At 46.3% G+C, this 26,969-nt stretch overlaps 1 protein-coding gene across 8 annotated transcripts in view; it reads right to left on the reverse strand.

Moving 5' to 3' along the window:
- Window positions 1-26,969, reverse strand: part of LOC115110227 (supervillin-like) — a 40,882-nt gene that overhangs the window by 9,019 nt on the left and 4,894 nt on the right. The window contains exons 2-22 of one of the 8 annotated variants that reach the window (XM_029635694.2): window positions 16,060-16,752; window positions 15,236-15,400; window positions 14,847-15,020; window positions 14,263-14,297; window positions 11,040-11,101; window positions 9,639-9,787; window positions 7,745-7,976; window positions 6,698-7,245; window positions 6,332-6,428; window positions 3,754-3,804; window positions 3,497-3,559; window positions 3,236-3,310; window positions 2,994-3,147; window positions 2,780-2,875; window positions 2,606-2,686; window positions 2,229-2,430; window positions 1,885-2,057; window positions 1,608-1,727; window positions 1,347-1,483; window positions 948-1,095; window positions 305-450 (exon numbers count right to left, since the gene is read on the reverse strand). In XM_029635694.2, the coding sequence (XP_029491554.2) occupies window positions 305-450; window positions 948-1,095; window positions 1,347-1,483; window positions 1,608-1,727; window positions 1,885-2,057; window positions 2,229-2,430; window positions 2,606-2,686; window positions 2,780-2,875; window positions 2,994-3,147; window positions 3,236-3,310; window positions 3,497-3,559; window positions 3,754-3,804; window positions 6,332-6,428; window positions 6,698-7,245; window positions 7,745-7,976; window positions 9,639-9,787; window positions 11,040-11,101; window positions 14,263-14,297; window positions 14,847-15,020; window positions 15,236-15,400; window positions 16,060-16,394 (3,243 nt within the window). In that variant the 5' untranslated portion in view covers window positions 16,395-16,752. Of the gene's footprint in view, window positions 1-304; window positions 451-947; window positions 1,096-1,346; window positions 1,484-1,607; window positions 1,728-1,884; window positions 2,058-2,228; window positions 2,431-2,605; window positions 2,687-2,779; window positions 2,876-2,993; window positions 3,151-3,235; window positions 3,311-3,496; window positions 3,560-3,753; window positions 3,805-6,331; window positions 6,429-6,697; window positions 7,246-7,744; window positions 7,977-9,638; window positions 9,788-11,039; window positions 11,102-14,262; window positions 14,298-14,846; window positions 15,021-15,235; window positions 15,401-16,059; window positions 16,753-26,969 lie in introns of all 8 variants that reach the window. The other 7 variants (XM_029635692.2, XM_029635693.2, XM_029635691.2 and 4 more) reach the window with 7 other exon arrangements.

The following is a 26,969-nucleotide window of genomic DNA, read 5'->3' on the forward strand; positions in this document are numbered from 1 at the left end:
GATAAGGGAACAAACAGAGACAGAGAGACAGAGGTATAGAGACAAGGGAACAAACAGAGACAGAGAGACAGAGGTATCGAGACAAGGGAACAAACAGAGACAGAGAGACAGAGGCAGAGAGAGAGAACCATTCAGAGATCAGATTCTATCTGTAGTGTTGAAAATCACACACACGAGTTGACAGATGGCATTCCAGTTTATAATCTTTGTATTGAGTTAAAACCCATTGATTGATATGTAGCACCAAGGCAGCAATGGCTGAGAAGCCACAGAAACACACAGGGGGATCCAGGGAGGGACTGACCTCAGTGGATCCCAGTAGGGAGACAGTAGGGATGGCTGCCCAGGCCTGCTCATGGGGTACCAGTCTGTTCTCCACCAGCCTGTACAAACAGTTAGACTCCACCACCCCACTCTCATACAGCTCATCCTCTTCTGGGGCTCCCGCTCCTACAGGGAACACACACATATACGATCACACCTACAGTACACAAAGACAGATGCAAATGGCCACTTACTGGTTGCTTGCATACTTACGTTCTTGGTTTCTTACTTACTGACTGACTTACTTAATTACTTAGTTTACTGACTGTTTGACTAACTTTGTTTACTGACTGACTGACTGGACTGACTTATAGTTTACTGACTGACTGACTGACTGACTGGACTGACTAACTTAGTTTACTGACTGACTGACTAACTTAGTTTACTGACTGACTGGACTGACTTATAGTTTACTGACTGGACTGACTTATAGTTTACTGACTGACTGACTTATAGTTTACTGACTGACTGACTGGACTGACTGACTGACTTAGTTTACTGACTGACTGAAAGGAATCCACAGACTGTACCTAAAAGGACGTTCTGGTTGTTTTAATAGGATTTTCACATAGTTTGTCTACTGAGTGTGTGACAGAGTGGTTGGTGACTAGTTCTAGTCCGACCTCTGTATTGTGTCTTTCCTCCCAGAAGGTTCCAGAAGTCAGAGGCCAGGCTGTTGTCAGTATTGACCCCCTCCTCTAGGTGGATGACCTCACAGGCCAGGCAGCCCAGGTCCCCCTGTGTCTGGATCAACGAGGCCAGCTCTGACGCCTGGACCGAGACAGCAGAAGACAGGCAAACATCATCACCAGTTATAACGGACATGAATCAGTGGCTTCACATTGTGTTAAACTGCAGAATGTTAAATGTACTTCAGTGGTATTATTCAAAAGTCATATATAGTTTGAATTACAGACGAATAAGACACCCAACGGGAATCCCTCATGAACAATACAAGACAGGGATCTAGAGAGTAGACCGTCAGTACGTGATACAATGTGTCTGTCGCGTGGAAGTCGTACCTTGGCTTTCTCTGTGGCGTTGGCGAACTCTCCGCTCCAGAGGATGCAGTGAGTGGGTGTGACCAGCAGGAAGCAGTCTCCACTGTTCAGAGACCTGGCTGTGGGCTCCACCAGACGCACTTGCACATGATGCCAACCTGGCACCGTAGGAGACACACACACACACACACATGTTGAATAGAGAGTTTGTATCCACACACGCACACGTACACACTTATAAATGCAATCATATGCACGCACACACACACAATCTGTGCTGACCTTTGATGTGAATGAGCATGAGGTTGCTGATGGGCAGGTTGTTGCTGTTCCTCACTGATTCTGTGGAAGTGACATCACGCAGGTGGACGTTACTGAAGTCCTCTGTACTGGCCAGACCTGCTAGAGTTCAGGACAGACATGGGACAGAGAGATCAGAGATGAGAAAGCCGTAAACAGTATATAAGAAGACTGATGAAAGAAAAGAGAAAGAGAGAGAGGAGAGAGAAAAAAAAATATAGAGAAAGATATCTCTCTGGTATATGTTAACATCACTCACACTTCTCCACTTGTGTCCTGTTAGTGTTCACGGTAGCCATGGTGATTCTCTCTCCCATGAAGTCCTGTCTGATGTCATCGCGGGCCGCCAGAGCACGCAGAGGGTTCCGGGAGCCCTGGGTCCTACGGGAAGGACGCACCGACCGCCTGTGCTGCGCTACTTCTGATGTCAGCCTGCACACACACACACACACACACACACACACACACACACACACACACAACACAAAGGGGCATTAAGACACAAACACAGGCAATGAACACACTCATACAATTAGATAGAAGTGTACATGTAAACACATACACACAGCCCCCCCCCACACACACACAAACAAACAAACTCACATGGGTGTGTTGGTCTGGCAGAGGACACTCAGGTCCTGTTCTGGGTCAGTTCCAGTGGCAGCTCCAGCCCCAGCAGAGAGGGTAGAGGGTGAGTGGGGAGACACCTCCCTGTAGAAACCACCACATGTCTCCTGGTCATCAGGGGTCATGACCTCCTTCTCCCCCACTGAGGTCACCTCCAGGGGCGTGTCCTGGGGAGCGGCTGGGGATGGAGAGGGGGACAACATGAGAGAAGTTACAGGTATTCTACTTCATTAGGATACTCAAAGCATCACTGAGAAAAACACAGTAAGTGATACAATAGACACTAGTGGATAGACTTCCTCTCTTAATCTGAGGTTTGGACAAATCATCCTAGAATAGATAATAAGACGTACTATTCAACCTGTCCACAATGGAATCCAGTTTGTCCAGCTTTGTGTCCTCTTCCACCTCCATCCCAGGGTGACTGGAGATCTCTGTTGAGAGGAGAACCAGAGGTCAGGGATAGGATCTACAATCACAAACCAGACACAAACATATTTTCTCTTTTCTGGATGGGGTATGTTTACCTTCATATGGGCATGCTGTTGCTGTGGCCCCTGTGGAGGGTCTCTTAGTGTGAGATGGAGGGGTCTCGTCTATGTCTGATACAGGGGTCACCAAACCTGCAATGGGACAATCCCACACAGGTCTGAGTGAGGGAAAGAAAGAGAGAAAGAGAGAAAGAAAGAGAGAACGAGAGAAAGAGAGAGACAGAGAAAATGAGAAAGAGGGAAACCTCACCTCTTTTCGCCATGCGTCCGGCCACAGTGTACTGGGCTGAGTCGTTGGCGGCTCCTCTCCCTCTGGTCTTCCACTGCTCCTCGCTGTCCTGTAGGGTTCTCATGCGCTCAGCCACCGATGCCTGTGGCAGCTCCTCCGCTTCTACTGGTCTAGTCTGCTGCATGGGCAGAGAACGGGATCAGATGCCATACAGTAACACCTACCAGTATGCGTGTGTGTTTTTTTTTGTGTGTATGTGTCACCTTCTGTCTCCATTGGGGCTGAGAGCAGACCTGGGTAGGAGAGGAGACCTCCTGGGCCTCATAGGAAGAGCTGGTCTGAGGAGGGAGAGAAAACAGGATATATGAAGGGGAACTACGTCAACATGTTTCACTGCAGTATCAACACAACTCACATCACAGCACTCAAACAAGTACATTTAAATGGACTATTGAGGGGCAATGGCGTGCAATGGACACACTTCACACTCACACACCTGAACGGGTGCTTGCACACACACTCACCTGATTGTAGCACATGACATATTGAGGTGTACTGTTAGAATAGACAGAGGAAAAGACAGGAACCTGGGAGGAGGATAAAGGAATAAGCCCAGGATTGGGTAGAACAGAATAGAATAGATGTGATATGACTTGAACGAGCAGCATAGTCAACAAACCAGGGTAATAAGTTCGGTTGAAATAACCAAACACAGAGCTTTGTAGGCAATGAGGTGCACTATGTAGGGAATAGGGTGCCACAGAGCCTGCACTCCGCTTACCCAGCACTGAGGGTTGACGACTGGTGCATCATGGGAGATCTCATTGTCTTCCTACAGGAGCAGAGAGGGGGTGTGGTCAGCAAAGCCGAGAAAAAAAAGAGTGTGAGAGGAGAGAGCAGGTGAAAAGAGATGGCAAACAGGAGAAAGAGAGGGTGAAGAGCGATGAGAAAATGTATGGAGGTCTCTCACACACACACACACAACCCAGAGAACTGTCAACACTGTCCAGCTAAGGGGGCTTAATTGGGTCAAGGGGGTGTTCATGGAAGCATCTCAGTCTATCTGTTAACATTCCATGTCATTCAGAGCCATTCAGCCCATTCCTGGGCATTAGCACCAGTAGAAACTGCACCCATATCTAAGTAAAGCAAGGTAGCTCTCAGTGATTTAATACATAGTAAGATATAGGGCTGGTGTAGAGGTGCTATGATATTAAACACATACCATAGTAAGATATAGGGCTGGTGTAGAGGTGCTATGATATTAAACACATACCATAGTAAGATATAGGGCTGGTGTAGAGGTGCTATGATATTAAACACATACCATAGTAAGATATAGGGCTGGTGTAGAGGTGCTATGATATTAAACACATACCATAGTAAGATATAGGGCTGGTGTAGAGGTGCTATGATATTAAACACATACCATAGTAAGATATAGGGCTGGTGTAGAGGTGCTATGATATTAAACACATACCATAGTAAGATATAGGGCTGGTGTAGAGGTGCTATGATATTAAACACATACCATAGTAAGATATAGGGCTGGTGTAGAGGTGCTATGATATTAAACACATACACATACCATAGTAAGATATAGGGCTGGTGTAGAGGTGCTATGATATTAAACACATACCATAGTAAGATATAGGGCTGGTGTAGAGGTGCTATGATATTAAACACATACCATAGTAAGATATAGGGCTGGTGTAGAGGTGCTATAATATTAAACACATACCATAGTAAGATATAGGGCTGGTGTAGAGGTGCTATGATATTAAACACATACCATAGTAAGATATAGGGCTGGTGTAGAGGTGCTATGATATTAAACACATACCATAGTAAGATATAGGGCTGGTGTAGAGGTGCTATGATATTAAACACATACCATAGTAAGATATAGGGCTGGTGTAGAGGTGCTATGATATTAAACACATACCATAGTAAGATATAGGGCTGGTGTAGAGGTGCTATAATATTAAACACATACCATAGTAAGATATAGGGCTGGTGTAGAGGTGCTATGATATTAAACACATACCATAGTAAGATATAGGGCTGGTGTAGAGGTGCTATGATATTAAACACATACCATAGTAAGATATAGGGCTGGTGTAGAGGTGCTATGATATTAAATACATACCATAGTAAGATATAGGGCTGGTGTAGAGGTGCTATGATATTAAACACATACCATAGTAAGATATAGGGCTGGTGTAGAGGTGCTATGATATTAAACACATACCATAGTAAGATATAGGGCTGGTGTAGAGGTGCTATGATATTAAACACATACCATAGTAAGATATAGGGCTGGTGTAGAGGTGCTATAATATTAAACACATACCATAGTAAGATATAGGGCTGGTGTAGAGGTGCTATGATATTAAACACATACCATAGTAAGATATAGGGCTGGTGTAGAGGTGCTATGATATTAAACACATACCATAGTAAGATATAGGGCTGGTGTAGAGGTGCTATGATATTAAACACATACCATAGTAAGATATAGGGCTGGTGTAGAGGTGCTATGATATTAAACACATACCATAGTAAGATATAGGGCTGGTGTAGAGGTGCTATGATATTATGATGCTCTTTTAGTTTCAGTAGAATGGCAAAACTCTAACAAACTCTCAAATTAAGCACTGCTTGCTGAACCAGCCCACACAACATATCTGTTCAACCTTCAAGAACAGATAGGACAGCTAACTAATTCCTCCTACCTGGCCTCCTACCTGGCCTCCTACCTGGCCTCCTACCTGGCCACGCATCATCATTCCTGGGTGGCGTGCGGACAGCATCCCCTCTTATCTCCCCTGTGATCAGTCCCCCTGGTGACCCTCATCCTCCCTTCTTTCCCTGGCTGACAGGTTACACTAAACCCACTGGTTCCAGACAGCCACCCAGAGGATTAGAGATTACAAGTGGAAGCCAGGGCCTTTTCTCTGGGCTGGTGTGTTACAGTGGGGGCCAAGCCATAGTATCACAGGCCCTGAGGACTAGGGATTGTCTGGGAGCCTCCTGTGGATCTATATATCTATATCTGACTGAGAATGATATGTCCACAGCTGTCCGCTGCTCTGCTTTCCAGGCTAAGACTGGATTTGCCCCACTGTAATTCTGAGCCAACATATTCAAGATGCTAAACACAAGTGCAGACCCAAATCAACTATAAACAGCCAACCAACTGGCTCCAAAACACATGAGCTCAGTCCGTGTGAGATTTCCAATGCAAAACAGTGATGTCAGCATCTATCCACTGTCCACCATTCCCAGCCTGCTCTGACTGAGGTGTGTCTGTGTGTTTAGACTAAAGCGAGGTCCAGTAAGACGGCCGCTGGTCTTACCTTCCTCTGGTCCGCCAAGGTCACCTGGACGTGTTGTCTGGGAGGAGTGTCTCTTCTCACCCTGCCCCCCTTCTCCTCCCTGGAAGCATCTGACAGCCTGCACAGAGGCAGAGGGGAGGTCTAAAAAAATAGCCATGCAAATCTCTCTCTCGTGCTCATGCTTGCTTGCTCGCACATACACACACACACACACACACACACACACACCAAAAACACAAAGACAAACCTTCCATGACACTCAGCAATAGAGATCCCTCTTGCAGCACACAAATGTCAATACACGCTCAGGGTCACAACGTTCCCTCAACGTTCACACACAAACACAATTTAAAAGGCCCGTATGTTGGCTCTGTGTTAATTGTGTACCTGTCTCTCCCAGAGGTGTTCCCAGGGGGGTCCATCTGCTTTCTCTGTTCAGCCAGGGAAGGCCTCTCCTCCTGGGGGTGACCCTGCTCTGAGGAGGGCCTGGCTGGGCTACACACAGCCACCGTCTCCCTCCTGTTCCTGTTCCTCTGTCTCCAGGGGGCCGAGGAGGCTGGTCTCTCTCTACAAGGCACTGGTACATTGTCATGTCTTTCTGCCCTCCTCTCCTCCACCTCGTTCCCCCTCTCCCCTCCTCCGTCCTGGTCCTGCTGTCTGTCCTCCCACATAGTGTCTCTGTCTCGGTCCCGTACTGGTGCTCCAGAGGCGCTGTTCCTCAGGATGCCTCTGATCTCTCCTGGCTCAGAGTCCCTGCGCTGCTGCTGGCCCTGCTGGGACGGGTCAGGTCCTGTGGCAGGCTCCACATCGGCCCCGGGTCGAGGCTGGGCCTGACGCACCTCAGTGGGCCTCAGATTGATGGACCGCTCCTGCTGCCTGTCGGACAGGGTGGGGGACAGGCGCAGCGGGGGCAGTCGGATGGGACCTTTCTGGAGCTGAGGGAGGACAAAGCGAGGAGAATACTGTCAGAGACATGGAGATTATAGATTCTACTCATCACAATAGTGTAAATTAGTATGAAAACTATAAGAAGAAGAGGTTCCTACATATTTCTGAGTCATCCATTTGGACCTGTCTAATTTTAGTGTGATTGAATTGGACGCGAGTGTAGTGTTCCCCTCTGGACAGTGTTATGGTCGATATTGGCTTGATACTGATCAAATATAACTATTGATCAATCAGGTGCTCACAACAGTTAGAAGCACAGAGTGTGACATTCAGTTTGGTGTACACATACACTTACTCACTCCCTCATGCTCACGTCAACATCCAGTATACACACACACACTCACTCACACTCGCACTCATACACACACTCACCTGTGTCACAATCCACATTTCTCAGTTAAAGAGTGACACACACGCAATTGCCAATCATCTCTAATATTCCCTCTTCCATTCCTCTGAGGATGTCTTGGTCCCACTCCCACTCACCAGGCTGACCTCCTCCACGGTGATGGGCTGTGTGCGGTAGCGCGCCCCCTTCTGCCTGCGTCTCTCTGGGGGGGCATGGGGAGCGGCATCCCCCTGGTTCCCTGGCAGGGACAGCTTGTTGAACAGAGCCAGCTTCTCACTCATAGTCAGCTTATTGTTCTCATCGTCCTCCACTGCCTCCGCCTCGGCCTGCACAGCCTGGGCCTCGCCTGACTCTGCTGGCTGGGGTGTGCTGCAGGGACATGGGGTAGATAGGTAGGAGAAGGTGGTGAATGGAAGTCATGGATGAAGAGTTAATAGTTAAAACAGAGAAACAGCCATGTTAATTCAAATGTGGATTGACAGGAACTGTGGAACACAATGTGAGATATTTTTAACGCATGGCAGTAAATCAGTGTTTTAGCCTCCTCTCTGACTGCCCCCTGTTCTAATTAGGGGTAGGAATCTCTCTGTCTAACTCAGTAAAGGTCTCATCATTTTTTATTTTTTTTATTTAACCTTTATTTAACTAGGCAAGTCAGTTAAGAACAAATTCTTATTTACAATGACAGCCTTCTGGGGAACAGTGTGTTAACTGCCTTGTTCAGGGGCAGAATGATAGATTTTTACCTTGTCAGCTCGGGGATTTGATCCAGCAATCTTTCAGTTATTGGCACAATGCTCTAACCACTAGACTACATGTAGTTAGCCAGACAGGACGTAATTATGAGTGAACAAACCCTGCCAGCTCTAGGTTTCCAATAAAAAACAGTGCCACATTAAACCTGCTCAATGTAATGGCAAAATGTAGATCTCTACCTAAATAGACATACACTAAATTAATTTTTATAATGAGAGGGCCATAAAAAATGTTTTTACTGTGAGAAATATTAAAATCTCACCTTTCTGGTAAAAATTGTTTTAAATTCCTGAGGTGTAGTCACTTTTGAGGACACAAGCTCAAGAACACAGCACAAATATGATACAAATACAAAATGTTTTATATTATGTATTTCCTACTCAACAAAACTGTATGAATAAGACTTGAAATTACTTCAATGCTTCCTAAATATAGTACAATCAAATTATAAAATAACTTAACTATAAGATTTCACCTTCCTTATAACTGTAAAATAAATATTTGTATGTTTAGTGTTCGAAAAAATGTGGCATATTTTCTTAAGGTCTCTCTCGTTTAAAACTTCTACACCCTTCTGAACATCACACAGGGCTCTAGCTTGGCCTTTCATCTCATATTAATCCTGTCCATCTATGACAGATATAAATCGTTTTATTGTTTAATATCTATGAATTATTTTAGGTTACTTTGATAAAAGTTGGTGATAAATTGTTATCTAAATGTGCTAGAGCGACGAACCCACGCTCTCCTGCTGCGCTAGGATCTAAAGTATTGCAAGCATGTGCTTTGTCATCCAGGAGTTGATGGACAGTCGGAAGAGCGAATGAAATGGTAGGTGGGACATCCCAGCTTCAAGTGGTGTAAGATTTCACAGACTGAGTCACACAGGCGGAAGAGAACTAGGGCTGTTGCTGAATGGAAGCCATTTCGATCTACGGTGTCCATACACTGTTTCATATGTGAAAATGTCGGTCGGAACCGGTACCAAACGCACGCTAGTCCCCTCTTTAGGGGAGTTTACACCTAAGCGGTACCATACCAAAATGCATTATCTAGAATGCTATACATAAACCAAATACCATAAACCGTATCACAACTATAATCAGTTGTGATCTCATGACCATTCCATGTGGATTCCATAACCCACTGGGCAAGGAATTTTAATGTGTGAGAGGCAAATGTTTTTTGCATACGGTATGCCAACACCTCATTGCCAACAGATACAATATATCGTTGTACATTGACCATCGAGGTGTGACCCTTGACCCTGCTCACCTGGTGGCCACCACCATCTCCTCACAGGTGATTGGCTGAGTGAGTGAGCGGTGCTCGTTGCCACGGCGTACTCTGCGTTCATACGCGACGCTGCCAGAGCGAGGCTTCAGAAAGGAGGAGGCCTCAGGGGCTGCTGACTTCTCTAGCTCCTGCAACAGAGAGAAAGACGGAGACGAGAGAAAGAAAGAGCGAGAAATAGTCGTTCATAACATTTATGTTCATATTTGATAGGTAATACTACATCTTGAACAATAATGCCTTTGCCACAGGTGTATAATCAACATTTAGATCAAACAGAGCATAAAATAGTGACTGAGAAATGACCAAATGTCCTCTCCTTTTTTCATCTCTTTCATTGAAAGTGTCCCTCTTTCCTGGAATGTGAATGGAGGTGCAGTAGGCAGAGGAAGTGGGTGCGATAGCTGGTGAATAAACCAGGGATCTGTAAGGTGCTGTGGGTGGCCTATGTAAGAAGGTAGAGAGGGATAGAATGCCAGGCCTGCAGGTCACAGTGTAACCAGAGCTCACTTAGTAGTGTACCGTTACCCCCCTGGCCCTCCCCTCAGCCCCCTCCCTCCTGGCCCTGCCTCCCTCCTCCACCAGCCAGCCTGACAGGAGCTAGCTGTGGGCTAATTATAACCACCTGTTAATGGCTGTTCATGGCTTGATGGTCCCTGGCTACTTTTCACCTAGGTTTTGACAGATGCTACGTGACTAAAACCCACCAGAAAGTGAAATATTGTCGGGGGGGGGGGCAGTCTGTCTTGTTAACAAAACAGACTGCCAAAGGCTACTTAAACAATAAAACATTAACCAATGGGAGTAAACTAAGAACAGAAGGGTCCATCTGCATGCACTCTGTGGTCTGGCTTCCTATATGTCTTATACTACACTCTGTCTGCATACCTGGTCTTATTCAGGCGCCATGTACTGATATATTAGTACAGTACTAATATACAAGGCCCTGTCTGGATCAGAGAGCAGCACCTGTTTGGCCATTCATATTCCTCAACATTCGTTCAGTGTATTCAGTTCTGCATGCTCAGCTCAGCCTGCTGGCTCATCATGTGTTGCTCCGTGACTGTAAGGTGAGCAGCCTCTCTCTCTCTCTCTCTCTCTCTTTCAATTCAATTCAAGGGGCTTTATTGGCATGGGAAACATATGTTAACATTGACAAAGCAAGTGAATTAGATAATAAACAACTCTCTCTCTCCTCTCAACATGGGCTCTGTCGTGTCTGTTGATGTGCTGTTGTGAGACATAAGCCCGGTGTAGCCCCCCTGGTCTCCATGGTGATGACCTTTTGTGATCAGGCATGGAGACGGACAGCATGGTACAAGGGAACAGGAAGGGGGTCCTGGGAGGGGGTCCTGTTTCACAGCCAAGGTTGAGCGTGCTTACTTTAAACAGAGACATCTTGGCCGCCACACTCATCTTGGCTCTGTCGTCGGTCTTCACATCAGCTGGGGGGGGATACATGACATTAAATATATACATCAAGTCAGGCAAACAGAGGTAAATACATTAGAGGTAAGTGCATACACACTCAAAGACACACTAAATCCCTGTCAGCCTGTCTGTGTCATCAGCAGGGATATCCTTTTGGCATCACTGAGCCTGTCAAACACATTAAGCCGAACCCTCTAAATAAAAATAGGCAAACAAAAAAATGTAACAGCACCCCCACACACCTTGTGATCATATAGCAGTCCCTGTCATACAGAAAAACACAGTTAACCTGCTCATAGTAGCCTGGGGAGAGATACAGTCCAGAGAGGCTACCTGTTAGTCAAAGCCGCCAGTCCACTGCGACACAATGAGATGGACAGATCTCTGATCCCTTCATGTGAGGCCATCGCTCTGCACCTGGCACTCAGTAGACTGTCACATGTCACCACCACCACTATCTCTCAGCTGGCACCGCTAGCTGCCTGCTTCTCCTCTCACCTGGCCTGAACTTAATGACCACACAGTTCATCCTTTTGACCAGGTAGTTGGACTGCAACACCGATCGAGTGAGTGTCAATTGTCTCTGTTGTTTCTAACACTGCTCTCAATGGCCATTTAATCATGTATTTTAGGTGGACAGTTAAATGAATGCATGAGAGAGAACTTATTGGACAGCTACTGCGTACAAGCGGGGACTATTTTTTATAGTGGCGGTGTGGTGCTCAGGCATGCTTTTATGGCTCATAAATCCATCGCCACCGAGGAACTTCAACATTCTACCGTCACCCTGTGCCCATCTGGGTCTGGTGGAGTGTTTAAAAATAAAAGCACTTGATTTATTTGATGTTCTGTTTATTATAGATGTTCTGTAAAGGCAGCTACAAAGTGGGGTTGAGTGTCAGTAGAGGTCAGACTATATTCATCAGGATAACTGTTAAATGCACTGTTATACAGTAGCTATTAGTTGATATACAGTGGGGCAAAAAAGTATTTAGTCAGCCACCAATTGTGCAAGTTCTCCCACTTAAAAAGATGAAAGAGGCCTGTAATTTTCATCATAGGTACACTTCAACTATGACAGACAAAATTAGAAAAAAAATCCAGAAAATCACATTGTAGGATTTTTTATGAATTTATTTGCAAATTATGGTGGAAAATAAGTATTTGGTCACCTACAAACAAGCAAGATTTCTGGCTCTCACAGACCTGTAACTTCTTCTTTAAGAGGCTCCTCTGTCCCCCACTCGTTACCTGTATTAATGGCACCTGTTTGAACTTGTTATCAGTGTAAAAAACACCTGTCCACAACCTCAAACAGTCACACTCCAAACTCCACTATGGCCAAGACTAAAAGAGCTGTCAACGGACACCAGAAACAAAATTGTAGACCTGCACCAGGCTGGGAAGACTGAATCTGCACTAGGTAAGCAGCTTGGTTTGAAGAAATCAACTGTGGGAGCAATTATTAGGAAATGGAAGACATACAAGACCACTGATAATCTCCCTCAATCTGGGGCTCCACGCAAGATCTCACCCCGTGGGGTCAAAATGATCATATGAATGGTGAGCAAAAATCCCAGAACCATACGGGGGGACCTAGTGAATGACCTGCAGAGAGCTGGGACCAAAGTAACAAAGCCTACCATCAGTAACACACTACGCCGCCAGGGACTCAAATCCTGCAGTGTCAGACGTGTCCCCCTGCTTAGGCCAGTACATGTCCAGGCCCGTCTGAAGTTTGCTAGAGAGCATTTGGATGATCCAGAAGAAGATTGGGAGAATGTCATATGGTCAGATGAAACCAAAATAGAACTTTTTGATAAAAACTCAACTCGTGTTTGGAGGACAAAGAATGCTGAGTTGCATCCAAAGAACACCATACCATATATGGTAAGTACCATACCATACCATACCTACTGTGAAGCATGGGGCTGTTTTTCTGCAAAGGGACCAGGACGACTGATCCGTGTAAAGGAAAATATGAATGGGGCCATGTATCGTGAGATTTTGAGTTAAAACCTCTTTCCATCAGCAAGGGCATTGAAGATGAAACATGGCTGGGTCTTTCAGCATGACAATGATCCCAAACACACCGCCCGGGCAACTTCGTAAGAAGCATTACAAGATCCTGGAGTGGCCTAGCTAGTCTCCAGATCTCAACCCCATAGAAAATCTTTGGAGGGAGTTGAAAGTCTGTGTTGCCCAGCAACAGCCCCAAAACATCACTGCTCTAGAGATCTGCATGGAGGAATGGGCCAAAATACCAGCAACAGTGTGTGAAAACCTTGTGAAGACTTACAGAAAACGTTTGACCTCGGTCATTGCCAACAAAGGGTATATAACAAAGTATTGAGAAACTTTTGCTATTGACCAAATACTTATTTTCCACCATAATTTGCAAATAAATTCATTAAAAATCCTACAATGTGATTTTCTGGATTTTTTTTCTCATTTTGTCTGTCATAGTTGAAGTGTACCTATGACAAAAATTATAGGCCTCTCTCATCTTTTTAAGTGGGAGAACTTGCACAATTGGTGGCTGACTAAATACTTTTTTACCCCACTGTAGGTTTGGGTGTTAATATTAACGGTTGTTTATGAATGAAAATAGAAAAAAAACAGTTATTCCTTCTGACCCGATGTTGTCCTCCCCCCTTTTCTTTCTCTCTCTCTCTCTGTCTGTCTGTCTGTCTGTCTCTCTCTTTCAGCTACTGTGTGATGACAAACGCCTATTACAGTAGCTGGCTGAGCCATTTTATCACACACTACTTGTAGAGACAAGTGCTGATCAGAGAGCTTTGCCACCTCCTATCGCCTATGTCGGCATTTCTGTGATATAGAGAGAGTAGAGAGAGGGGAGAGAGCGAGAGAGAGAGCGAGAGAGAGCAAGAGAAGGAGAGCGAGAGAGAGCACATGCTCTTCTTTGTCACCGTGTTAAACATTAACACTGGCAAGCCACATAGCACTATGCCTGTGACCCCCCCCTCTCTGTCCCTCTCTGTTTCGCTCTCTCGCCGTGTCTCTCTCGGTGTTCCTCTCTCCCTCTGTCCCTCTCTCACCCCACTCAGTTAACACAGAGGCAGTACAGAGGCTGTACAATAGGCAATGGATCAACCGTTTGTGTGTGGCAAAATAAAACAGGCCACGTGAGAGCCAGGTGGGTGGGGTTCGGTACCTTTAGCTTTCTCCTCTTCCTCTGCTTCCAGCAGCCTGAGAGAGAGAGAAAAAAAGAGAGAAAAAGAGAGAGAGAGAGAATCAACACGAGGTCAAGACAAAAGATGAGAGGAGTTTGACCATGCTCATTCCTGCCTGGTATAATTCTCTCTTTTCACTCTCTCTCTGATGTCTGTGCGGGTTACTGTATCTCACACACAGGGTCATATCTGCATGCTCAACAAAGCAACACTGTTCATGTCATGGTTGCTATTAAGCGCCATGAACAGATGCAAACATACATGCAAATCATGCCTCCTGCCAGTGTACCAAGACCAAACTATTTCAATAAATAACCACGAGGACCACCAAAAGCGATGCTCCGATATGGGAGGACAGCAAATATCTGGGAAACATTTATATGCACGCAAACCATTATCACACACTATCAAAACAATCAGCAAAGAAAAGAACCACGGCAATGGCACAAAACACTGCAAACCTCTCCACCTGAAGAGTAACCAAACTAGGGCAGAGCCCCAGGCTTGACCTGCATGCTCTGATACGACATGGTTGATAAGGCTGGCCTCAGCACACAGTCCCTACCCGCCGCTCTCCTGCACCTCACAGGCTGTGATCGGCTGTGTCCTGAAGCGCTCGTTGGTTTTGCTGCCCCCGCCTGACACCCCAGGGACATAGCGACGGGTGCGCCGCCGTCCCCCCTCCGAGCCCGGCTTTACAGCCAGGTCAAGGGAAGAGGCCGCACGGCCACTGTCAGGACTACTATCCCCAACCACAGAGGAACAGGGTGAGCATCGGGAGAGAAGGGGAGAGAGAGAGATGAGAAAAAACTCTCCAACTGGAAGCAGTGGGACAACTCCCACTGACACACACCGTAGACGCATGCAAACAGAAAGAAATAGAAGACTGACGCCCACACATATTCAGAATAACAACACACACACACATAGGCCGTTTCATGCAGGAGACCCTACACTTTCTCAGGCTGTGTTCCAGTCCCAGTCTGCTGCAGCAGGGCACACCTCAACTGGCCCACCGACACCCGCGTTTGCAGCTGGGCCGCGTCGGGTCCAGGGGGGCCTGGAGGAGCTAGGGGCTCCACCCCACTCAACACGCCGGCAGAGTCAGAAGAACACTTCCTGGAGGCGGGGGAGGAGGGAGGTGGGAGAGAGGTGGCGTACGGAAAGTGGCAAACTACCACAACTACACCCATTCCTAAAGAGCACCCCTGACAAAGTATTGTACCTCTTAAAGGAAAGGGAGCCCAGGTCAGGAGGGTATAAAACACACATGGAGGAATCAACGGGATCTCTGCTGTACTAGTACTGCATGACGCTGGGAGTCGGGTTTAGCTCGCTCCATATGAATTAGCAACAAAGGCCATAGAGCACAGGTGAACCCTGACAACTGTTTTATGAGGCTGAAAGGTCGCAGGATAGAGTTTTCACTGGAAAAGGAGCTTGGCGACTGGAAGGGGGTTGTTTTAAGAGGTGGTTACACATAATATGGTTGTTTCTATTCATCAATCTGTTGTTAGGGAACCGGGAAAAGAAACATGGCCTGATACTGTATAACACAACAATTCACTGGCCAGCAGGCATTACCTGCATTCGTTCAGCATAACTAGGTTCAGTGGTCTGAGTCAGCATGTTGGGTGACATCACAGACAGAAACAAAGTAAATTGTCAGTGTCTGCCACCTGTCTGCTGCATCACTCTTTGTTTACTTGTCTTCCTGATGCGGTTGAGACGGATCGTCACTACTGATTGGCTAATGGCTACACATGGAAGGGACTCACCTTTGGAGGTATGTTGGGTCTGCAGCGGTGTCTGCCTCAAAGCCGTTGGAGAATCTCCGAGGTTCTGACTCCAGAGGGGTGTTGCTCTCCAAGTGGAGGCCCCTCCAGCCACCCTCCGGCCCCTCCGCTCTGCCGTTCAACCCCCCAGAGAGGGTCCTATCTGTGGAGGGAGGTGCACTGTCTGAGTTCATGAGAGCCCCATCCCTCCTCACCCACTTGGATGGGAGCTCCTCCATGTTGCCATAGCGTTCTTGCAGCTCCCGCCTCCTCTCGGCCTTGTAGCGGGCGATCCGCTCCGATCTGGGCTCCAAGTCGGGGTTCTCGATAGTGTCCATGCTGCCTGTTCCACTCCCTGTCTGTCCGTTAGTCAGAAGGTCTCAGTAGGTCTCCTTTAACAATGGCCTAGGCATTGATGACTCAAACCTCAAGAGACTCCCTCCCTACGTCACTTCTCAGCTATCAGACACCAAAGGATAAATGGATGTTCAAAAATCAATTCCTCCTCCAGTAAGTTAGTGTGTGCTCCAAACAACGGCAGGCACCAGTCAGATATCCTAATGTGCTTCACCAATCAAAAAGTCCAAAGTTGGCATGTGGAACCAATCAGCACCTCCGTCGTTGGCATTGGGAACGTCTTCTTCCAGTCAGCAGGCTGTCAGACAGATGAATCCTTCCTTTGAGCTCATCGCACTGCTGAGACAGAGGGAGCAATAGAAACATCAGATAACTGCGCCATCCCACTTTCTCAATCAGTTAGCCACGCATTCATTCCCTGCCAGTTGAATAACTCATTCACCGTTTGTTTCACATCCGCATGTTCTTCGTTAAGTCAACCACCGCGACATAAACAGAGCACCAGCCTACAAGTGCACTATTAAATCAAATAACATGTCGCTATGATGACAACAAACAAAAAAAGCTAAATAATTGACAGTCTCATGGTTGCCATCTGTAGGCAACCAACTACATTATAGTTGCCCCCTCTTTCCCTTCCCACGACCCTGTCGCCCGTCTCCCCTCTCTCCTCTTTCCTGCTGAAGCCCTGTAAGTTGACCTGTTGTAGGCTGCTCTGCAAAGCAGAAATCTCCCCTTGCACTGAAACCCTATACTGACAGCCAGCCAGCCAGTCAGCTCCACTTCAGTCCTACAGTACATGGCTGACTGTCTGCAGGTTGGACAAGATCAGTCCCTCTTGCTTTCAACGTTAGTTAGTGCCTTTCTATGTTAGCGAGCTGAAAAGTTGGAGACGCTGTCCGGCAAGCACTAAGTTCACCAACAAAACAAAATATTGCATTTACAAAGTAAATAATATTTCAAAGAGGTATAGTTTGCTGGTTGTTCAAACCCAATCATGGTTCAGGTAGGCTACAGCATTCTGATCCTCTACCAATAACATGGTACTAAACATGTCATTGGGAATGTATGTCCCTCGAAATATCCCTGAGCAGGAATGTCCATAATCACTCATCTGACAGTCTAATGTCTCTCTCAACAAGCAAATACATGCAAAACCTCCATCCTGGTTACTAGGTTGCCTGGCTGTTTGAACACAAACAAGGATCTGAACCACAAAACATACAGTTGAAGTCGGAAGTTTACATTAGGTTGGAGTCATTAAAACTTGTTTTTCAACAACTCCATAAAATGATATGTTAACAAACTATAGTTATGGCAAGTCGGATAGGACATCTACTTTGAGCACGACACGAGTAATCTACCCAACAATTGTTTACAGACAGATTATTTCACTTATAATTCACTGTATCACAATTCCAGTCGGTCAGAAGTGTACATACACTAAGTTGACTGAGCCTTTAAACAGCTTGGAAAATTCCAGAAAATTATTTAATGGCTTTAGAAGCTTCTGATAGGCTAATTGACATCATTCGAGTCAATTGGAAGTGTACCTGTGGATGTATTTCAAGGCCTTCCTTCAAACTCAGTGCCTCTTTGCTTGACGTCATGGGAAAATCAAAAGAAATCAGCTAAGACCTCAGAAAGAAATTGTAGACCTCCACAAGTCTGGTTCATCCTTGGGAGCAATTTCCAAATGCCTGAAGGTACCACGTTCATCTGTACAAACAATAGTACACAAGTATAAACACCATGGGACCACGCAGCTGTCATGCCGCTCAGGAAGGAGACGCATTCTGTCTCCTAGAGATGAACGTACTTTGGAGCGAGAAGTGCAAATCAATCCCAGAAAAACAGCAAAGGACCTTGTGAAGATGCTGGAGGAAACAGGTACAAAAGTATCTATATCCACAGTAAAACGAGTCCGATATTGACATAACCTGAAAGGCTGCTCAGTAAGGAAGAAGCCACTGCACCAAAACCGCCATTAAAAATCCAGACTACGGTTTACCTGCACATGAGGATAAAGATCGTACTTTTTGGAGAAATGTCCTCTGGTCTGATGAAACAAAAATAGAACTGTTTGGCCATAATGACCATCGTTATGTTTGGAGGAAAAAGGGGGAGGCTTGCAAGCCGAAGAACACCATCCCAACCGTGAAGCATGGGGTGGCAGCATCATGTTGTGGGGGTGCTTTGCTGCAGGAGGGACTTGTGCACTTCACAAAATAGATGGCATCATGAGGTAGGGAAATTATGTGGATATATTGAAGCAACATCTCAAGACATCAGTCAGGAAGTTAAAGCTTGGTCACAAATGGCTCTTCCAAACGGACAATGACCCAACCATACTTCCAAAGTTGTGGCAAAATGGCTTAAGGACCACAAAGTCAAGGAATTGGAGTGGCCATCACAAAGCCCTGACCTCAATCCTATAGACAATTTGTGGGCCGAACTGAAAAAGCGCGTGCAAGCGAGGAGGCCTACGAACCTGACTCAGTTACACCAGCTCTGTCAGGAGGAATGGGCCAAAATTCACCCAACTTATTGTGGGACGCTTGTGGAAGGCTACCCGAAACATTTGACCCAAGTTAAACAATTGAATTAAGGGCAATGCTACCAAATACTAATTGAGTGTATGTAAACTTCTGACCCACTTGGAATGTGATGAAAGAAATAAAAGCTGAAATAAATAATTCTCTCTACTATTATTTGGACATTTCACATTCTTAAAATAATGTGGTGATCCTAACTGACCTAAGACAGGGAATTTTTATAGGATTAAATGTCAGGAATTGTAAAAAACTGAGTTTAAATGTATTTGGCTAAGGTGTATGTAAACTTCCAACTTCAACTGTCTATAAATAATGACATCACCACATTTGTATTCTCAATCAGTAGGGACTTGAGCCATTTGCTAGGCTGCCAAAAATTGGTGTGTGAGTGGTGTTCTGAAATGGCTAAATGTTAGCGTCAGCATTCCTGTCCCTTTCCCACCACCGCTGACACACAATGGGGCCTATGGAACAATGAGCAGAGAGAGCTATGGGACTCATAGGACTTAGTACAGTAGAGCTACTGCAGGCTTAAAGGGCACCGTGTACTCTGTGGTGGTCTGTAACAGTCATGGTTTCACCATATACAGATAAACACAGACATTGGTTACACTATAGATCACTTGCTCTGGGAGTATTGGGAATGGTGTGAGACAGAGTGTCTTCCAAATTGCAAGCTTGTATACGGAAGACATGATTGACTTACATTGATTTGGATACACCCCTGACTTTGACTACAGCTCTCAGACAGTGTGAGCAAGCGACTAACATAGAGCCAGGTGGATCTCCAAATCTGACGTGTCGCAGACGACAGCAAAAGGCCACGCACCGAAAGCTGAGCTGTCAGACGCAGTGATCCCTACGGAACATCAAGATCAGAAGGGCAGCTGTGTTTGTGTGCTAAGTCTGTGTATGTGTGTGTGCTCACGTGTGTATGTTTGTGTATGTGAGGTCAAGTTCAACACAACCACAAAATTGACTACCACAAGAATAGAGACAGCTTGGTTGGTATAGCCCTAACTTCCCAAGAGTAACAGAGGGCAAGATGAGAAACGTCCCAATACCATGTAATTGACTGAGAGTAAGACAATGAAGACGGAGACAGAGTGCCCATCTTTTTGGCAGACCGGTGCAGAGGTCATGTCACGGGCTAGGCAGGGCTGGATTGGGTGAGAGAGATTGGTTGCCATTGGAGCTCAGCATGGATCATCAGTCTCTAATCCAGTAACACTCCAGTAACAAGCTTGTTCTAAAGCACCCGGAAGAACAGACTAGTTAGTACTAGAATCAACTTGCAAAAGTAAGTTCACAGAGAAGTTTTAATGAGGTAAAACGGAAGGTGAGTATCATATCTCCCCGCATGTCATTGTAAACAGAGCTGAGGTGAAGTAGTCACAGACACCATCTTTTATGTCCCTCTTTCACCCCAGTCCCACGCTGACCCTGAGGACACACAGGGCATTGAACGAACAGCTTTAATGTACACTATATATGCAAAAGTACACTACCGTTCAAAAGTTTTGGGTCACTTAGAAATATCCTTGTTTTTGAAAGAAAAGCAAAAATGTTTGTCCATTAAAATAACATCAAATTGATCAGAAATACAGTGTAGATATTGTTAATGTTGTAAATGACTATCGTAGCTGGAAACTGCAGATTTTTTTGTGGAATATCTACATAGACGTACAGGCTAATTAATCATTAGAAAACCATTTTGCAATTATGTTGTTCTGATTAAAGAAGCAATACAACTGGCCTTCTTGAGACTAGTTGAGTATCTGGAGCATCAGCATTTGTGGGTTCGATTACAGGCTCAAAATGGCCAGAAACAAAGACCTTTCTTCTGAAACTCATCAGTCTATTCTTGTTCTGAGAAATGAAGGCTATTCCATGCAAGAAATTGCCAAGAAACTGAAGATCTCGTACAACGCTGTGTACTACTCCCTTCACAGAACATGCTGGCCTTCTAGGGAGAGCTCCTCTGTCCAGTGTCTGTGTTCTTTTGCCCATCTTAATCTTTTTATTGGCCAGTCTGAAATATGGCTTTTTCTTTGCAACTCTGCCTAGAAGGCCAACATCCCGGAGTCGCCTCTTCACTGTTGACATTGAGACTGGTGTTTTGCGGGTACTATTTAATGAAGCTGCCAGTTGAGAACTTGTGAGGCATCTGCTTCTCAAACTAAACACTCTAATGTACTTGTCCTCTTGCTCAGTTGTGCACCGGGGCCTCCTACTCCTCTTTCTATTCATGTTAGAGCCAGTTTGCACTGTTCTGTGTTCTGTGCATGAATGCATAGTACCAACTGTAAAGTTTGGTGGAGGAGGAATAATGGTCTGGGGCTGTTTTTCATGGTTCGGACTAGGCCCCTTAGTTCCAGTGAAGGGAAATCTTAACGCTACAGCATACAATGACATTCTAGATGATTCTGTGCTTCCAACTTTGTGGCAACAGTTTGGGGAAGGCCCTTTTCTGTTTCAGCATGACAATGCCCCTTGCACAAAGCGGGGTCCATACAGAAATGGTTTGTCGAGATCAGTGCAGAAGAACTTGACTGGCCTGCACAGAGCCCTGACCTCAACCCCATCGAACATCTTTGGGATGAATTGAACGCCGACTGCAAGCCAGGCCTAATCGCCCAACATCAGTGCCCGACTTCCCTAATGCTCTTGTGGCTGAATGGAAGCAAGTTCCTGCAGCAATCTTTCAACATTTAGTGGAAAGGCTTCCCAGAAGAGTCAAGGCTGTTATAGCAGCAAAGGGGGGACCAACTCCATATTAATGCCCATGATTTTGGAATGAGATGGTCGATGAGCAGGTGTCCACATACTTTTGTTCATGCAGTGCAGGACAGTGGCAGCTCCTGAATGGAGGACGGCACATAATAATGGCTGGAAAGGAGCAAATGGAATGGCATCAAACACGTAGAAGCCATGTGTTTGATACCATTCCACCTGTACAGCTCCAGCCATTACAACAAGCCCATCCTCCCCAATTAAGTTGCCACCAACCTTCTGTGATGCAGGACATATTACCTCTCTGATTCAGAAGGGTTGGGTGAAATTGCGAAGACATATTTCGGTTGAATGCATTCAGTTGTGCAACTGGCTAGGTATCCCCTTACCAGTGGCGACCCGTCATTCGGGGCAGGTGGGGCAGAGCCCCAAAAATAAAAAGGGAGGCTTGCCTGTTTTGCATGTTATTTTGTCAGATATCAGTTTGAAAACAATCTAATATATATATATATATATATATATATCATTGAGTTAATAAAGCTGCATACAAACATAGTGTCTTTTCTGTTTTCTTGAGTAAGGCAGCTCCAAAATGCAGGTGTTTCAGCCTAGCTCAGTGCTTTCTGTGGTGGTGGGGCAAGCCAGCAGAAAAATACAGAGTATTGTGTTGGGATTGGCTCAGTGTTTTGTCACTCATGGGGACACTACGTCACCGCCAAGTCTAAGGGTAGACCTCGAAAATTCAAGCCCCTTGGGTGCTGCCATAGAGTTAGATTAGAAGTGCCTATTGAAGAAAGCTCAAGGTTATTGGCTACAGAAAAAAATCTTAGCTAGCAGTCATCATCATGAATCAAGTCAACAATCTACTGGAAAATCCTTTTTAATCCTTGTCATATTTTAAAATTGTATTTAACCTTTATTTAACTAGGCAAAATTCTTATTTACAATGATGGCCTAGGAACAGTGGGTTAACTGCCTTGTTCAGGGGCAGAACGACAGATTTGTACTTTGTCAGCTCAGGGATTCAAACGTGCAACCTTTCAGTTACTAGCCCAACGCTCTAACCACTAGGCTACCCTGCCGTGTGGACCCAGGTCTAAGATTAAATATATTTTTTCCTAGTTTAAAATTATAAACATTCAACATTGGCCATACTGTCAATTAAGCATGATTTGTGCCGCGTTCAAAACATCTGTTAACCCGGAACTGCAAAATCGGACTTTAGTGAGTTCAAAACAACTGGGAACTCTGGAAAAATGAGCTACGACTGGGAAAATACATTTTCAACTTTCATCCAACTCGGAATTGTAAATCCGGAACTCGGACCTCTTTCTAGAGCTACGACCTAAAGATCACTGACATCATCATGATTCAAATTATTATTATTTTAATTCCCAATTGTCTTGAAAGCACCATAAATCCAGAGAACAGACTTTGATGACAAAATTTGCCCAGATGGACCTCTGTGCCAACTTCATGTCCAAGTGATCACAGCACAACAAGGTGAGTCCAAAAATATATTGTATGTTGCTGCATAAATTATGTAATATTCCAGGGAGATATGTATACTGTAGCTAAGCAAGTAATACTAAGTGTATGTTGTGTAGTAAGATGTTTGTAGCCCATGTGCCTCATCCTAATAATTAGGTTTATTTTCACCTCTTAATTTCACCTACTGTTCTGACTTGGTGGTGCACATGTAGCCTATAACCTGTTTTGAGAAATATAATCATTGAATATTGTAAGAGTTTTCATTGTCTGCTTATGCCCCTTTCATTTATCCCACGGTTCTGACTTGTTGTACAGGGAGAACACTGTAAGAACGGCCCATGTTCTGAATTCTGTCGCTGTACATTTCAAAAGTGCTGAACATATAGTTATATTGACTACGTCCGTTCTAGCTCGCTCATTTATGTCTTAATCGAAATTACGGATTGCCTCTTATCCGTTTGTTGTCCCCTTATGCCATAGTTTGTACATCTCAATTGTTAGTAGAAACTATATTATTTCAAGCAATTTAGCCATATCAGCTATGTTTTTTTTTAAATGAGGCTGAATGAACTGTCTCACTGCCAGACAAGGCTCAACTGATAGCCAGGTGTATCAGTGCTAAGGTGTTGGGACAGCTTTGTGCAGGCCCTAACAGTTTGTGGGTACCGTTTGTCACCATTATAGTGCAATTGATGTCCCAACGGTGTGATTTGTTTGATCGTAGCTAGCTAGCTACATAGCCGTCTTTGTTTCAAAGATAATTGTGTAGTCTAGAGCGATTTTCTAGGTTAGCTAGCCAGCTATTGTCGTTCTCCTAACGCAACGTAACGTAACCAACACTGCTAGCTAGCCAGCTAGCTCCCGAAAAGCAGCATTGTAGAAACTTCACACTCAACGGTACGACTTGATTAGGGTAGTGTCAACAACGCAGCTAGCCTACCCCAGCAGTACTGTATCATTTTAATCATTTTAGTCAATTAGATTCTTGCTACGTAAGCTTAACTTTCTGAACATTCGAGACGTGTAGTCCACTTGTCATTCCAATCTCCTCTGCATTAGCGTAGCCTCTTCTCTAGCCTGTCAACTATGTGTCTGTCTATCCCTGTTCTCTCCTCTCTGCACAGACCATACAAACGCTCCACACCGCATGGCCGCGGCCACCCTAATCTGGTGGTCCCAGCGCGCACGACCCACGTGGAGTTCCAGGTCTCCGGTAGCCTCTGGAACTGCCGATCTGCGGCCAACAAGGCAGAGTTCATCTCAGCCTATGCCTCCCTCCAGTCCCTCGACTTCTTGGCTCTGACGGAAACATGGATCACCACAGACAACACCGCTACTCCTACTGCTCTCTCTTCGTCCGCCCACGTGCTCTCGCACACCCCGAGAGCTTCTGGTCAGCGGGGTGGTGGCACCGGGATCCTCATCTCTCCCAAGTGGTCATTCTCTCTTTCTCCCCTTACCCATCTGTCTATCGCCTCCTTTGAATTCCATGCTGTCACAGTTACCAGCCCTTTCAAGCTTAACATCCTTATCATTTATCGCCCTCCAGGTTCCTCGGAGAGTTCATCAATGAGCTTGATGCCTTGATAAGCTCCTTTCCTGAGGACGGCTCACCTCTCACAGTTCTGGGCGACTTTAACCTCCCCACGTCTACCTTTGACTCATTCCTCTCTGCCTCCTTCTTTCCACTCCTCTCCTCTTTTGACCTCACCCTCTCACCTTCCCCCTACTCACAAGGCAGGCAATACGCTCGACCTCATCTTTACTAGATGCTGTTCCTCCACTAACCTCATTGCAACTCCCCTCCATGTCTCTGACCACTACCTTGTATCCTTTTCCCTCTCGCTCTCATCCAACACTTCCCACACTGCCCCTACTCGGATGGTATCGCGCCGTCCCAACCTTCGCTCTCTCTCCCCCGCTACTCTCTCCTCTTCCATCCTATCATCTCTTCCCTCTGCTCAAACCTTCTCCAACCTATCTCCTGATTCTGCCTCCTCAACCCTCCTCTCCTCCCTTTCTGCATCCTTTGACTCTCTATGTCCCCTATCCTCCAGGCCGGCTCGGTCCTCCCTCCCGCTCCGTGGCTCGACGACTCATTGCGAGCTCACAGAACAGGGCTCCGGGCAGCCGAGCGGAAATGGAGGAAAACTCGCCTCCCTGCGGACCTGGCATCCTTTCACTCCCTCCTCTCTACATTTTCCTCCTCTGTCTCTGCTGCTAAAGCCACTTTCTACCACTCTAAATTCCAAGCATCTGCCTCTAACCCTAGGAAGCTCTTTGCCACCTTCTCCTCCCTCTTGAATCCTCCCCCCCCTCCTCCTCCCTCTCTGCAGATGACTTCGTCAACCATTTTGAAAAGAAGGTCGACGACATCCGATCCTCGTTTGCTAAGTCAAACGACACCGCTGGTTCTGCTCACACTGCCCTACCCTGTGCTCTGACCTCTTTCTCTCCCTCTCTCTCCAGATGACATCTCGCGTCTTGTGACGGCCGGCCGCCCAACAACCTGCCCGCTTGACCCTATCCCCTCCTCTCTTCTCCAGACCATCTCCGGTGACCTTCTCCCTTACCTCACCTCGCTCATCAACTCATCCCTGACCGCTGGCTACGTCCCTCCCGTCTTCAAGAGAGCGAGAGTTGCACCCCTTCTGAAAAAACCTACACTCGATCCCTCCGATGTCAACAACTACAGACCAGTATCCCTTCTTTCTTTTCTCTCCAAAACTCTTGAACGTGCCGTCCTTGGCCAGCTCTCCCGCTATCTCTCTCAGAATGACCTTCTTGATCCAAATCAGTCAGGTTTCAAGACTAGTCATTCAACTGAGACTGCTCTTCTCTGTATCACGGAGGCGCTCCGCACTGCTAAAGCTAACTCTCTCTCCTCTGCTCTCATCCTTCTAGACCTATCGGCTGCCTTCGATACTGTGAACCATCAGATCCTCCTCTCCACCCTCTCCGAGTTGGGCATCTCCGGCGCGGCCCACGCTTGGATTGCGTCCTACCTGACAGGTCGCTCCTACCAGGTGGCGTGGCGAGAATCCGTCTCCTCACCACGTGCTCTCACCACTGGTGTCCCCAGGGCTCTGTTCTAGGCCCTCTCCTATTCTCGCTATACACCAAGTCACTTGGCTCTGTCATAACCTCACATGGTCTCTCCTATCATTGCTATGCAGACGACACACAATTAATCTTCTCCTTTCCCCCTTCTGACGACCAGGTGGCGAATCGCATCTCTGCATGTCTGGCAGACATATCAGTGTGGATGACGGATCATCACCTCAAGCTGAACCTCGGCAAGACGGAGCTGCTCTTCCTCCCGGGGAAGGACTGCCCGTTCCATGATCTCGCCATCACGGTTGACAACTCCATTGTGTCCTCGTCCCAGAGCGCTAAGAACCTTGGCGTGATCCTGGACAACACCCTGTCGTTCTCAAATAACATCAAGGTGGTGGCCCGTTCCTGTAGGTTCATGCTCTACAACATCCGCAGAGTACGACCCTGCCTCACACAGGAAGCGGCGCAGGTCCTAATCCAGGCACTTGTCATCTCCCGTCTGGATTACTGCAACTCGCTGTTGGCTGGGCTCCCTGCCTGTGCCATTAAACCCCTACAACTCACCCAGAACGCCGCAGCCCGTCTGGTGTTCAACCTTCCCAAGTTCTCTCACGTCACCCCGCTCCTCCGCTCTCTCCACTGGCTTCCAGTTGAAGCTCGCATCCGCTACAAGACCATGGTGCTTGCCTACGGAGCTGTGAGGGGAACGGCACCTCAGTA

Source organism: Oncorhynchus nerka, linkage group LG26 (genome assembly GCF_034236695.1).
Source record: "Oncorhynchus nerka isolate Pitt River linkage group LG26, Oner_Uvic_2.0, whole genome shotgun sequence".
NCBI lineage: Eukaryota > Metazoa > Chordata > Actinopteri > Salmoniformes > Salmonidae > Oncorhynchus > Oncorhynchus nerka.